The 14,948-nt window shown below is 36.3% G+C and overlaps 2 protein-coding genes across 2 annotated transcripts; one reads left to right on the top strand and one right to left on the bottom strand.

Annotated features, from left to right (window-relative positions):
* The first annotated feature begins 8,183 nt into the window (after nt 1–8,183).
* On the top strand, nt 8,184–10,068 carry LOC106343535 (glutamyl-tRNA reductase-binding protein, chloroplastic-like). Its single transcript, XM_013782775.1, has 5 exons — nt 8,184–8,599; nt 8,712–8,792; nt 9,099–9,203; nt 9,343–9,492; nt 9,649–10,068. The coding sequence occupies exons 1-5, from the start codon at nt 8,249–8,251 to the stop codon at nt 9,892–9,894; spliced, it is 933 nt and encodes a 310-aa protein (XP_013638229.1). The 5' UTR covers nt 8,184–8,248; the 3' UTR covers nt 9,895–10,068.
* A 500-nt stretch (nt 10,069–10,568) lies between these two features.
* LOC106345032 lies at nt 10,569–12,376 on the bottom strand. Its single transcript, XM_013784306.1, has 2 exons — nt 11,963–12,376; nt 10,569–11,638 (listed from the first exon to the last, which is right to left on the bottom strand). Exons 1-2 carry the CDS (start codon nt 12,321–12,323, stop codon nt 10,569–10,571), a joined length of 1,431 nt encoding a protein of 476 aa, XP_013639760.1. The 5' UTR covers nt 12,324–12,376.
* Between the last annotated feature and the right edge of the window lie 2,572 nt (nt 12,377–14,948).

Raw genomic sequence — 14,948 nt, 5'->3', positions numbered from 1 at the left:
ACCCTTATTGCACTTTCAAAAGGTATCCTTGAATTGTGATGCAAATAATAGACTCCCATGGCTTGAAGAAATACCAGCCCCAACCACTTACGCTTTTCAAAACTCCAAAGCGGACAGAACGCTAATGCTTCCTTCAGTTCATCTAACTTGGGTCCCATCTAAAGCGGCACCTTCAACTCCTCCCAAAACTCTTTGTATTGATCAGCTTCAAACCTTTCTGTTGGCAATAGACCTGTGTTTAACCCAGTGATCTCACCAAACTCGAGAAAGCTAAACCTGATAGCCTCATCAACCACGAGACACCATATCTCATTCTTATGTACTCGCAGCTGTCTATATAGTAGATAGTGTACGGTCCTACCAGACCATATGCTTTCGCGTCCAGCTAGCCTATCAACTACTCCAATGGGAGAGTTCACCAGTTCTTCCCATACATCAATTCCAATTGTTTCTCTAATGTGGGGGAAATTTCCTGGACGGAAATTGTGATTAATTTCTTTTTTTTTTTCAGGTTAGAAGACCCTTCAGGGTAAAGTCTTGGAGGGCAATCCCGTGATTTAACTTCAGCAACATCCATCTGATCATATAACCCAACAATAAATCAGCCACAAGATAACAATAACACATCTGTACTATAACAATAACTCAGCCACAAAATGTTTGAATAACTCAGTCACAACATAAATGTAACTCAGCCACAACATAAAAGTAACCCAGCCACAACATAACATTAACTTAGTCACGACACAGCGATAACTCAGCCATAACATAACCCTAACTCAGTCGCAACAAAACCCTAACTCAGACACAACAAAACCCTCAACAAAACCATATCACAGCCGCAACATAACTCTATCTCAGTCGCAACAAAATATAATATATACCGTCGCGATATCCTACCGGAAAAGACAAACTCGTAGATAAGAATGCGGCGAAGACGATTTCGTACAAACGATTGAAGACGACGATTTCAGGTACGACGATAACAGAGAAAACAGAGTATCACGACAGGGAGGTAGTTTGAGGAAGGGGAAGTAAACACAGACAATGTCGATGACGGAGAGTGGGAGTATCCTCGATGTTCCTTCTTCGACGGTTCCTTCTTCGAGACGACAAAGACAATGTTCTTAGTTTTTTTTTTTACTTCTATGTAGTTATGTTGGAGAAGAGACGGTTTGGCTTCTCTTCTGATGATGTGTATATTTAATTAGTGATGTTGATTTAATGTTTACAAATAATTTCAATTTTTGAAAAAACTAACCAAATGCTCTTACAATCATTTACTATAGGTAGGGAAACATTCTAGTAATTTTTAAAAAATGTTTAATACTGTAGTAATAAACCAACTTTTCTTATACATTCTAGTAATTTTCTCAAATGTTTATCTCCCTATCGTTGATGATAAATAAGATCGTAAGGAATATACTAAAAGTCCCTTTCTATAACATAAGAGTAATTATTTAGCAAACAAGTTATAAGCAAATGATAAAGGAGATTACAGATAGGGTTAAAACACATTATAGACGTGTTACTTATTTGACGTGACTGATTTAGTAATTATATTACTTAAAAGCAAAACTGTAATGCATGCATTTAGCTTTTCGTTAGAGGCCCCGTACAAGACCAAATGCTCAATTTTTATTAATCACACATTGTTCAACTCCCCATACCACACCGTTAGTACACCATTGGTTATGTCACACTAATTACATATTCTTCTCTCCAATACCGGTTTGCGTAAAAAAACTAGTGAACATCAGCCTGGGGAAAACACACACATACACATGTTGCTCAATGATTAAAAGTTTACGCCTGACTCTGTGTATTTTAATTTGGTTTCCTTGTCTTCTAAGTTTGTGGGGGGATCACAAATGAACACTTGATTGATTGTTGAATGGTAGCGTAAGGCAGTGTGAAGCAACTACACCACTCAAGAATAATATACAGAGAGTCGATAGTATCTACGCACTCATATACCGTTACATATGATTTTCTTAACACATCTACAACACTGAGTCCTAAAATGGCCTTTTACTTGTACTCTAAGTTACATTTTTTTTTTCTTCTATACGAATAAACTATATATGTCTCATGAGTCATAACTGATGACTCTCTCATTCTAAATCCGCGACATCTTTTTTTTTTTTAATCCGCGACATCTTTTAGTAGGGAAGAGACTTATTTTGTTAACACAAATTTGTTTAGTGTAACAGAATAAACAAGAACCATTTTCATAACGTTGACTTTTGGTTTAAAAGATATTAGGGAATCCAATCCCTTATAGGATTAGGATTACCTATAGTATTTATCTTTAACTATTAAGTTATATTGTTGTTAGAGATAATCATAAGTCCGTATTGATAAGGACGTGTACTTGTGTATATAAGAGGATGTACGTTCTACTGTGAATAACAAGAAAAGAGTTTACAATTATATCAAGTTTACATGGTATCAGAGCCCAGATCCTAATAAGTTAAACCCCTAATTAATATTAACCCTACCCGACCGGGTATATAGGTCGTAATTGACTCGTTCGACCGAGTATAACTGTCTTAAAAAGTTTCCAAAATTTCTGGCCGATAAGAGCCATCATCTCGAGGAGGGGTATTAAGGGATATGTATCCCACATTGGAAAATCAATGGGACATTACGTAATATATAAAGGGTTAGGACCAATCCACTAATTGTCAATTGGTTTTGAGTTGGAAGTCCATAATAAACCCGAATCTAACATGGTATCAGAGCATCCTAAATTCTGAGACCTAGAAATAGTTTTTTTTCCGAAGTTCGGAAACTAATCATGTTATTGTTATTCTCCGAGTTGAGAAGATACAACAATGGCTGACGGGGATGTTTCTTCCGCAAGTAAAAGTGATCAAACAAGCGTGTCGACAACCACGTCGTACTCCTTGCATGCATCAGATAATCCTGGAGCTTTGATCACATATGTGACGTTCACAGGCGATAATTATAATGAATGGTCAACAGAATTGATTAATGCGTCGAAGGCTAAACGAAAGATAGGGTTTATTGATGGCACTATACCAAAACCGTCCATCACTGATCCTAACTTTGAGCTATGGTCTTCTGTCAATTCAATGATTGTTGGTTGGATCCGTACGTCGATTGAGGCTCGAGTTCGCTCAACAGTTACCTTCATAGCTGATTCTCACAAGTTGTGGGAAAATCTCAAGAAACGTTTTGCTGTAGGAAACAAAGTGAGAATACACCATCTCAAAGAAGAGCTTTCTTCTTGTAAACAGGATGGTCAGTCGGTCATGGATTACTATGGGCGTTTAGCTAAGATGTGGGAAGAACTTGATATGTATAAGCCGCTTCCAGCTTGCAGTTGCAGTGCGGCTGTAGAGTACGAAAAAGAACGTGAAGATGAGAAAGTCCATCAATTTGTCATGGGTTTAGACGAGTCACGTTTTGGAGGTGTTTGTCAGGGTATCATTGCAAGTGATACACTTATTGATCTCGGTGAGGCATATTCAAAGGTTGTACGAGAAGAGCAACGACTTACCTCCACCAAAGAACGAGAAGCTCAACACAATGCAATAGGTTTTGCTACTAAGAAAGAGCCGAGTGAGACGTCTAATAGTCAGTGCTCTCATTGTGGTCGGCGTGGTCACGATAAAGCAAATTGTTGGCAACTCGTGGGTTTTCCAGATTGGTGGGAAGAAAGATCACCAGGAAGAGGTGAAAACAGAGGATATAGAGGAGGTCGTGGTCGTGGAGCATCAGGATCTGAGCGCAACAGGAACAATGGAGCAAAGGCGAATAATGCTCATGCAACATCATCAAATTCATCAGTGTTTCCTGCGTTTACAGATGATCAATGGAAAGCTCTTGCTCAAATGCTTAATGAAAAGGCAAAATCACCATTAGACAAGCTGACGGGTAAGCAAAAATATGGTGATCTAATTCTAGATACGGGGGCCTCTCATCACATGACGGGAGAGATTTCATTCCTCAAAGATGTTGTTAGTATTAATCCATGTCCAGTAGGGTTTGCTGATGGGAATAAGACACTTGCTACACACAGTGGCACCTTTCCTCTGTCGAACAAGACAACACTTACTCACGTGTTATTTGTTCCAAATTTAAATTGCTCTCTCATCTCAGTCTCAAAGCTGTTACAGCAAACGAATTGCTTTGCTCTTCTCACTGATACATTGTTTATCTTACAGGATCGTTTCTCGAGGACGCTAATTGGAGCAGGTGAAGAGAGAGGTGGGGTCTACTATTTTAAGGATGTCATGGCAGCTAGGGTTCGTGTTACTGCACCAGTTGTTAGTTCAGTTGATCAGAAACGTTGGCACCAGAGGTTTGGACATCCGTCGCTTTCAGTTTTAGATTATTTACCATTTTCTGTTTCAAATAAAACTGCTGCTCAGAGTCCTTGTGACACATGTTTTCGAGCAAAGCAAACAAGAGAAGTGTTTTATACCAGTTTGAATAAAACTACAAGTTGTTTTGAACTTATTCATTGTGACGTATGGGGTCCATATCGCACCAAAGCTTCTACTGGATCTGTTTATTTTCTTACCATAGTAGATGATTACTCTCGAACAGTATGGACATACCTGCTTCTTGAGATGTCCGAAGTTCGGACAGTCCTTACACACTTCATCGCTATGGCGTTTACCCAGTTCAACAAGCAAGTCAAAACTGTCCGAAGTGATAATGGGACAGAGTTCATGTGTTTAGCGCAACATTTTCGTGACAAAGGGATACTTCATCAGACGTCTTGTGTTGCTACGCCTCAGCAAAATGGTCGTGTTGAAAGAAAGCATCGTCATATTCTGAATGTTTCAAGAGCATTGTTATTTCAAGGGAGTTTACCAACCAAGTTTTGGGGTGAAGCAGTTATAACAACAACACATTTGATAAACAGAACCCCGTTTGCTGTGCTTCAAGGTCGCACACCGTATGAACTACTTTATGGAGAGAAACCATGTTACGATCGGTTACGAGTGTTTGGAAGTTTATGTTACACTCACTTGAGGTTGCGTGATAAAGATAAATTTGGTCCAAGAAGTCGTCGCTGTATATTTGTTGGTTATCCGTACAATCAAAAAGGTTGGAAGGTCTATGATATTGATAAGAAGGAGTTTATCATCTCAAGAGATGTAGTATTTCATGAAACTGTGTTTCCTTTCTCCACTATGGGCTCTGTTTCAACTAGTTCATCATCTCCAGAAAGTTCAGCTACACTGGCATGTGACGAGGACTGGGAAGTCCAATCAGTTATGCCTACTATCGAAAGAGGGAGCTCTGAGAATAACAATGAGACAGCAGAACATTCTTTAACTTCAACATCGCTTCTGTGTAAAACAAGTATAAATAACTCTGCTTAGCAAGAAAGTCCAGTACCGATCCCCATCAATACAACTCCAACAAACTCGCCAATAAATTCTGAAACGACAATACCAGTTGCATCTGATTCTCCTGTGGCAGAAGTCCTTGGTAGAGGACAAAGAACGAAGGTTCAGTCTGTTAAGCTTCGTGATTATGTTACCTACAACGCTGCTTGTCTTCACGACCCCACTCTCGCTCTAAACTCTCAATCATCAGCGTCTTCTGAAACTGTCCCAAGTAAGATACCTTATCCCTTACATGATTATGTATCTGATCTTAATTTTTCTCCTCCTCACCAGGCGTTCTTAGCTGCTATCACAGCAAATATAGAACCCAAACGTTATGCAGATGCAGCAAAACATAAGGTTTGGAGAATGTCCATGAAAGATGAGGTTGTAGCTCATGAAGAGGCTGGTAATTGGGATTTGGCGACTCTTCCACCATGTAAAAAGGCCATTGGAAGCAAGTGGGTTTACCGTACAAAGTACAATGCGGATGGTACAATGGAAAGACACAAATCTTATTTGGTTGGAATGGGAAATACTCAAGTTGAGGGAAATGATTATAGTGAAACGTTTGCACCAGTTGTCAAAATGAATACTGTGCGCAGTTTGCTAAGTCTAGTAGCTGCAAAAGGATGGGAAGTTCACCAGATGGACGTCCACAATGCGTTTCTTCATGGAGACCTTGATGAAGAAGTTTACATGAGGTTACCACCTGGTTTCACTCATTCTGATCCTAGGAAAGTATGTCGCTTACGCAAGTCTATCTATGGTCTTAAGCAAGCACCTCGTTGCTGGTTTGCCAAACTCTCAAATGCACTGCTCAAGTTTGGATTTCTTCAATCTTATTCAGACTACTCTCTGTTTACATATACAAAAGAGTTAAAAGAAGTTCGCGTGCTTATATATGTCGATGACTTGGTGCTTGCCAGTAATGATTTGGAGCTGCTTACAAAGTTTAAAGAGTATTTAGGAAAATGTTTTCGCATGAAGGATCTGGGTAAACTAAAATATTTTCTTGGAATTGAAGTTGCAAGATCAGAGGAAGGCATTTTTTTGTCTCAGAGAAAATATGCCTTGGACATCATTGCAGACACGGGTCTTCTTGGATCCAAACCAGTTACAATACCACTTGAGCAAAACCACAAGCTTGCGGGTGATAAAGGACCACTTCTTGATGATCCCAAACGGTACAGACGCCTAGTTGGGCGCTTGGTCTATCTTTCCATCACACGACCAGACTTGTGCTACACGATACACATATTGTCACAGTTTATGAAAGCTCCAACGATTGCTCAGTGGGAAGCAGCATTAAGAGTGGTCAGATTTCTCAAAGGAAGTCCAGGACAGGGTATATTATTGAGGTTCGATAGCAATCTTGAAGTGTCAATTTATGTAGATGCTGACTGGAGCTCATGTGCTCTGTCTCGTCGGTCGATCAGTGCTTACGTAGTGCTGCTTGGTGGTTCTCCAATATCATGGAAAACAAAGAAGCAGAAAACAGTCTCTCATTCTTCTGCCGAAGCTGAGTACAGAGCCATGGCGGCAGCTGTCAAGGAGATCAAATGGATAGTACCGTTAATGGCTGATCTCGGCATCACACTTACTTTGCCAGTTTCATTTTTCTGCGACAGTAAGGCAGCTATGCATATAGCAGCCAATCCAGTGTTCCATGAGCGTACAAAGCATATTGAGCGTGATTGTCATAGTGTTCGTGACGCAGTCAAAGCTGGTCTTATTGCAACACATTATGTACGTTCCAAGGATCAGATAGCCGATGTTCTTACTAAAGCGTTGGGACAATCACAGTTTGAGTTTTTGTCATCCAAGTTGGGTGTTCAAAACTTGCACTCTCCAACTTGAGGGGGAGTATTAGGGAATCCAGTCCCTTATAGGATTAGGATTACCTATAGTATTTATCTTTAACTATTAAGTTATATTGTTGTTAGAGATAATCATAAGTTCGTATTGATAAGGACGTGTACTTGTGTATATAAGAGGATGTACGTTCTACTGTGAATAACAAGAAAAGAGTTTACAATTATATCAAGTTTACAAAAGATTAATACATTTTGGTTTGTTGCATTAGAGAATTTTAGAATTGTAGAGATAGATGTAAAATTAGTGATGGCATTAGGCCTGGGAAAAAAATCCGGAGACAAAAAACGAACCAAAACCGAACCAAAATATCCTAAACCAAAATTGTAACAAAACCCTAAAATATCCAAACGGTTTCTATATTTCTATATCCGAAATAACCGAACCGGACCGGAACCGAACGGTATCCGAATATATACAAATATTAATTATATATACATATAACATAACTAAATACATATTTTTAATTTAAAAAACTACTAAAAGTATCCAAAAATATTTGAAGATAACAAAATTACTATAAAATATCCTAACTACCCGAAAGTATCCGGATAGTTGTATCCAAAATATCCAAAGTAATCCGAAATATCTGATTTTTGTTAGGAAAAATTTCAATTTTACCACAGATACCACTTTTCCGGATATTTTCTGGTTTCTAGTTTACTATCCGAACTGAACCAAACCGAAAATAGGTCATGTAATAAATGGATTTTCTAGTTGTCTACCTGAACTATCTGAAACCTGAAATACTCGAACCGAACGAAAGTAATACCCGAAATGCCCATGCATGGATGGCATCATGTCTGGTCAGATTTGTATTGTTATTAATTTTACCCCAACCTAAAAAAAGATGGTTCTTCCAGGTTTGGAAACACACTGACCGGATAAATTTTTGTATATAATTTGGTTTTTGTCGGTACGATTCCGGTTTGTTTTATCCGGAAGATTCTATCTTCACAAGAGTCAATTCTTTCTCTCTCTTTCTCTGAGCAAAATCGAGAGAGATGAAGCTCCAAACCCAATCCTTCGCTCTCAACCTTCTCCCATTTCCGAAATTCGACAAACGCGAATTCATCCCCCCAAAACGAGACCCAATCTCCTCCCTCCGATGCTCCGTCTCCACGCCGTTGACGGCGACCAATCACCAGCTCTCCGCGTCGAGCCACAAGCCCTTTCCGGCGGAGGTTTCGAGGAGCATCATGGAGCTTTCATCGGTCGGAACTCTCTCCACTTTGACCCACGACGGATGGCCGCTCGGCGTCGGCGTTCGCTTCGCCGTTGACGGAGAGGGTACTCCTGTTCTCTGCCTCAATCGCGCATTGTCTCCTGACAAGAGGTCTGCTCTTCATGTTCAGGTTGCTGATTTCACTCGGTTTCGGTTTAAGTGTGAAAAAGTTTGATCCTTTTAGAGTGATTGTTTGTGATCTTTTCCTGTTTTTGATAATTTTTTTTTGTTGTGGGAATCAGTTGGAGCAATGTGGATTGAGGACTCCTCAGTGCACGATACAAGGTAGCATTGCTCGACCTGGAGACGATAATGCTGTAAAGGTACTACCTTTGTGTATGTTCTTTTCTTTGTTTGTAAGATAAGGTTTCTTGAATTAACTGCTTATGTGTCAGAGAGGGCTGGCTGGTTGAAATCAAATTAAACACAAGACTTTAGTTTAGTTGTTGTCTCTATTCACTGAGTGTGTAGTTTGTATTCCTAGCCTCTACCAGGTGTTTGTAGAAAACCGTTGGTAATTTGAAGTCATGTCTTATTTGCCCCTTTTATGTCTAGTATTATTAATAGCCTCTTGGAGAGAACATATTATTTCTCTTAAAAAAAAAAAATGCTTGGTTTAATTGGTGTAGCGTCTTAGTGCTACATGGAGGAAAAGGTTTGGCGAAGAAGTTGAGGAAGACAGTTTATATGTTGTTGCTGTTGACCGTGTGCTTCAAATTGAAGACTTCATGGAGGTAGCAATCCTAACGTCTTTTCTAGCATCTTGTGAGCAGTCATATTTCAGTTGATCTCCTCCCCATTAAAAGAAGAAGAATACTAATCAAGTCTTGTTGCGATTCAAACTCTGATAACAACGTCTTAAAACTTTTCCAGGATGGGATTTGGGTGGCGTCAGCAGATTATAAAAATGCAAGTCCTGATCCTCTTCGAGATGTTGCACAAGACATTGTCAACCAGATTAACGCTAACAACATGGAAGACATTTTCCGTTTCTGCAACGTATACGTTGATCTGGACTTTGTGGTTAGTCTATTCAACATGCTATGCAAGTACTACTTAAAGAACGTCTGATTAGATTAGATTAGATTAGATGTTTCTGGAGCATAACTACTAGATTCACACTTCAGATTTGTTGTCTTGTGGAATGTTCAGAACTATACTTTCACTGCCTAATGCCAGGTTTCAGAGACAAAGATGATATGGATGGATAGGCTTGGATTCGACCTTCGAGTGTGGTCTCCACGAGGTGTATACGATGTCAGGATTCCATTTCCAATGGAAGTAACAGATGAAAAAGGAGCCAAATCATCGTTTAATGGAATGTCACAGCTCGCTTGGGAAGTAGAGAAAAGTTATTACCCCGCAGATTTCAACAAGGTTAAACTACTTAAACCAGTAGTTGGATCATTACAAAAGGGACAATAGCCGTTTTATTGACTCTCTTTTTTTTCTTCTTTACATTCTTTACTAGTGGATGCCAAAATATGGCATTGGCTCTGTTGTAACTCTTGGAATAGTGTATTTTCTGAGTTATAGTGCTTGTACCCACAACTTGAAGTAAGATTTGTCATCTATTTTGGTAATTATTTTGAGCAAATGCTTTAGTTTTCCTTAAATAGTATTCATTAGTCTTGTAAACTTCATACAATATATGCAACATAGTCTTTTAAGGAGTGACGGCTTTTTTGCGCAAGCTATACAAATAGTAAAAATGCATGCATATAGAGCAACTATATAGGAACCCCAAGTCTGAACAACAAAGGCATATATAATCTAACCTCTATAATTACAAAGTTGGAGTGAGTGAATAGGAAGATATGGGTGTTTTGATACACACTAGCCAATATTGTATAAATCTGAATGGTAAGAAAATTGGTACCATCTAGAGATTTGACATCCTTATAATTCTGATTTTATCTTATATATATATATATATATTAATCGGTATGTTCGGAGTCCCTTCGTGCAATATGACAATATACAATGGTTCAATATTGCTTACATAGTATTGGAGAAGTGTATAAAATGCAAAGTTTTTATAATATGCCCCCAACTAGAGATTGGTTATGAGTAAAACATAGAGAACGAGAAAATGAACATCAAGCAAACATGGTAAAATATAGTACAACAAAATTCATACACTTGAGAGAACATATCTCAAAACCAGATACTTCGTATACTATTTTGTGTTCACAAAGTTTATCGCAACTTTTACATATGTTGCGACTAAGGCGATCATTGAGAAGAATAGAAACATCCACTTCAGGATACTCGATTACTACACCATGCATAATATTTACGTCTTTTCCAAGTAGACATTTAATATGCAGTGTAACGTTGCAGTCATGGCACATATAAACTCCATTCTTCGGATTTGCTTCTTTTTCACAAACTTCGCAGAAGTATTGACCATTTACCTCTTCTTCGTAAGAAAAAAGAAGAACATGTTCATCATGCTTGTACCTCAACTTATTGGGTAAAGTGGCACATCCAAAACATGCAACAAACCCACATTCTCCACAATTTAGACGATGACCTCGAGATTTGTGGCAAACCGAACATATTTGTTTAGATCGGGGCTCAAATGTAAGAAACAAGGGATGCTGATGACACCGATGATCCAATGGCTCAGCTATAGAAGCACAACGTACGTCTAACATATACTCACAATCCTCTTCATCACATAAGTACGCAAATCCATTGCTTGAACGAAGACAAGCTTTACATTCGAACAATGCACAGCCTTGATGACCCACTTGTAGACTAAGGGAATGAGGATGAGTCACTTGGTGTTTCTTCCGAGGAAGCTGTGCACATTCTTTATGGAGGATAAAATCACATTGCATGCAACTGTAAATAATATCATCACATATGGGAAGTGTGCATGCTTGACAATAATTGTTCTCGTCAAAAGCTCTATCGGTCTTCTCATCGAGTCTCATATGATGATCTTGATGACTTAAATGTTGTATAATTCCCTCACTTATCTCAATGAAGGAGCTAATGTCTTCATATGGATCTTCTGGTTTTCCCTCAAGTTCTTCTCCATCCCATACATCTTCTCGTGTTGCACATTTAGAATGAACACCATAATTGCAACCCTTTACGCAAGAATATCTTCCATAATTTGTGTCTATCTTCCAGTGACACACTCCGCACATCAATTTTTCTGGAGTAAGAGAAGAATTGAAAGAGATGCGGTGTTCATGACGTGATATTCTTATGATGCATGGAATGTTTAGACACTCTTTATGGACTACAAAATCACATTGACCACATGAATACATCAAAGACCTATGATCACTCAATCCACAAATGTCACAATTCAATGAGCTTGGCCTATAATTGTAGAGAAGGGTATGCTCATGCCTTTTTGGATGGTTTATTTGAAGGAGTGCTTCTTTTCTAGAACAATCTTGACACACACTAAATTCGCATCTAGAGCAATTGTAAACCCATTCACTAAAATTTGAACAACATATACATATCTTACTTGGATCTGTAAAAATAAGCCGGAGAGTATGCTTAGGATGATATGGGTGCTTTGATATCGGCTCGATACACACTCTGTGGAAACTATGCTGTAGTGATGGAATATGGCAAGAAGGTTCTTTGCAGATGTACATCAGGGGCTCGAGATTGTGGAGTATTTGATCCCCGCAAACTGCACACTTGTTGAAGAATTTAGCATACGTTTTGTTGACCTTTCGATGTAAAGGTCGGATGTGATCAGATGAAGATGATAATAACTCTCCGAATTGTATACAGTGAAACTCATCTTCTACGCTTAGAAATTTTGCATCAGGGCATAAGAAAAGGGGAGTGGCACTTTTTTGCTTTGACATAGAATGCATGGTTGAAATAACAAGATGGATATGAAATTTATGACGGATAGATGATTTGAGAGTGTTCGTATGTCTGCATACTCATAGATATAGGACTTGACACAACAAATACAAACGTTGTTTTATTAGTAATAAATTCTTGAACTCCTCACGCAAAGTACTAATGCTATGTGTACGTTTTTGCTTTCCCTTCACCTTTTTATCACATTTTATAATGTTGCTTCTGGATTGAAACAAGGGTTACAATATTGTACTCTTTATTCTTTTCTAAATTTTCGTGATAACAAAAATCTTAACTTTATTAAATGGAAAAACAGAAGACTTGTTTGATGAACAAACAAATACATGTTATTTCACTAGTGATATGAACCTCAAATATATTAAATTATTAGTTGTTGCCATTTAAGATTTGGGGGTCGTGAACTAATAATAGATTTTAGGAGTGCATGTTAGTAGATGTCATGATGTAATGTCAATGTGTTTCTTACTCTCGGTGAGTGAATTTTGGGATTTTTTTTGACTTATGTGTTAGATGCCGGTTTTTTGGCTTAAGTATGTATTGCGGTTTTTATTTATTTGTTTAATTTAAGAGTCAGTACATGAGAGAGTAGGAATATATTTTGTAACTTTAAGAGAAAAATAAAGTAATAATATTGTTTATTCATTATAGGAAAATTAATGAAAATTAATGAAATTATTGATTAATTTTAATATGTTAATATTTAATTTATACAGCTGATAATAATTTTAACTATTTGTATTTGTTGATCTTGTTAAAAAGCATAGGTTTTTCTCATCACTAAATTTGTTTATCCAAATGTAGTTGTTTTACATCTTTCAATAGTTATTATATAGTGAATAAAATAAAATTAATATATTACAGTTGATATTCAACACATAAAATTATTATCTATGTTTCTATTTTTGGATTTACTGATATTCTTATTTTTTAAAATATTTTATTTTAAATTTATTATGTTTAAATAATATGGAAAAGAGGCATTGATTCCTCGTATTTTTTTGAAAGAACATTTCCTAGAACCATACTAATATAATATTGCTTTTAGAAATATATGTACTCATTATTTAAAATGTTATTATATTACAAAATAACTTCTGATATTGATTTTTATATTAGCTTATTATATATGTAATAAATATATTTTATATTTTGGCAACTGTATTATACATATTATTAAAATGGTTTTATTTATTTATTGGATATTCTTGTTTGGAAGGCCATTGACTTATTTGTGAAAAAACAGTTTTAGGCTTTAAATCTTTTTAAGTTAAAGCAAGCGGATTTCTTAGGAACCAATAGTAGCTTTATGATTGGTTTAATTAAATTCAACAGAACGTGTATGATGTGACAAAAACATGTTTAATTTTCAGACTAAAATTTTGTGAATACAATGTGGTAACTTTATAATCAAGTAGTTGCTTTAAAAATTACCATTTATCAAAGTATATTAAGATAAAATAGTTTTATAACATCACATACCAAATTTTAGAGAGAAGACTTTGTTTCATATAACATCTAGTAAATAGTCTAACGAAGTTTAGAGCTGAAGAAAAGTCAAACTCAACGGAACAACAGCTCATTAGAGCTTAATGGAAAAGATAAGATTTATGTTTTAGTGATAAGTTTTACCAGATAAATTTTCTAATGTGGTAAATTTTATAATATTTAAAATATTATGTTGATGTGTCAATTTGTGGTTCTTCACTTGATGTTGTGTGTTTCATGAAAAAAACAAAAACTCTACTTTATTAATAAAAGTTTATTATTAGATTTTATTATTTTTTAGAAAGTTATGATTTGAATATTTAGTAATCACCGTTGTGTTTTTTCTTCAGTTTTCATGTGAATATTTTTAAGATTAAGTTTGGGTACCACAAAAGGAAAAAAATATCCATGATAGTTCTTTCGTTTTTATATCCATTGGTCAGTTCTGATGAAACGTCAAAAATAATATTGACTTGGTTGTCATATAATATTTTTTTGGTAAAATTGTTCATATAAATTCACATGTTTTTATTTATGTATTGGTTCCATTTTTAGCTGCATTTGGTTATATATGTTTGACCTGGTTTTTCTTTGGACTATAAATTCTCGGTATATTAGTATTTTTTTTTGGTCATTTTTAGTATAATATATAACATATAACTCTGAAATATGATCAAATGCATAAAATTAATATGAAAATTGGTTCATTTTGAATATTTGAATAAAGAACCGGAAGATTTTCAGATTTTTGTGTGTGTTTGAATTGTTGTTGAATTTTTATTTTGGCTATTTTGTGTAGTTTTTAGATATTTTTTTTTATTTTTTCGGATAATAGAATCTTTTAGATAGTTGTGCAATATTATTTTAAAAAATAATTAAATAATTAAAATATTTAAATTTATAAATGTGAACCACGCATATTTCAGAGAACTCGGAACATATACTACGTTTTGGGTTTGGTTTTATTTTGTTCAGCCCTAATTCTCTGTAATGAATATGTAGGAAACACTTTCAAGTACAGTCAAAAAAAAAAACTCTCAATAAATCCTTTTTATTTTAGATAATAGTATAATACACTATTAGTGCTCTCGTTTAATCATAAATATTGTTATATATTGGTACAATGA

This window comes from Brassica oleracea, chromosome C5, assembly GCF_000695525.1.
Source record: "Brassica oleracea var. oleracea cultivar TO1000 chromosome C5, BOL, whole genome shotgun sequence".
NCBI lineage: Eukaryota > Viridiplantae > Streptophyta > Magnoliopsida > Brassicales > Brassicaceae > Brassica > Brassica oleracea.
This window is presented reverse-complemented; position numbering and strand designations above follow the sequence as displayed.

Coding starts and splice junctions, on each gene's coding strand:
- LOC106345032 (XM_013784306.1), bottom strand. CDS start 12,323: ATGCATTCTATGTCAAAGCAAAAAAGTGCCACTCCCCTTTTCTTATGC. Junction 11,639..11,962: donor GCTTATTTTTACAGATCCAA/GTAAGATATGTA, acceptor CTCTTACTCCAG/AAAAATTGATGTGCGGAGTG.
- LOC106343535 (XM_013782775.1), top strand. CDS start 8,249: ATGAAGCTCCAAACCCAATCCTTCGCTCTCAACCTTCTCCCATTTCCG. Junction 8,600..8,711: donor GGTCTGCTCTTCATGTTCAG/GTTGCTGATTTC, acceptor TGTGGGAATCAG/TTGGAGCAATGTGGATTGAG. Junction 9,204..9,342: donor AAATTGAAGACTTCATGGAG/GTAGCAATCCTA, acceptor AAACTTTTCCAG/GATGGGATTTGGGTGGCGTC.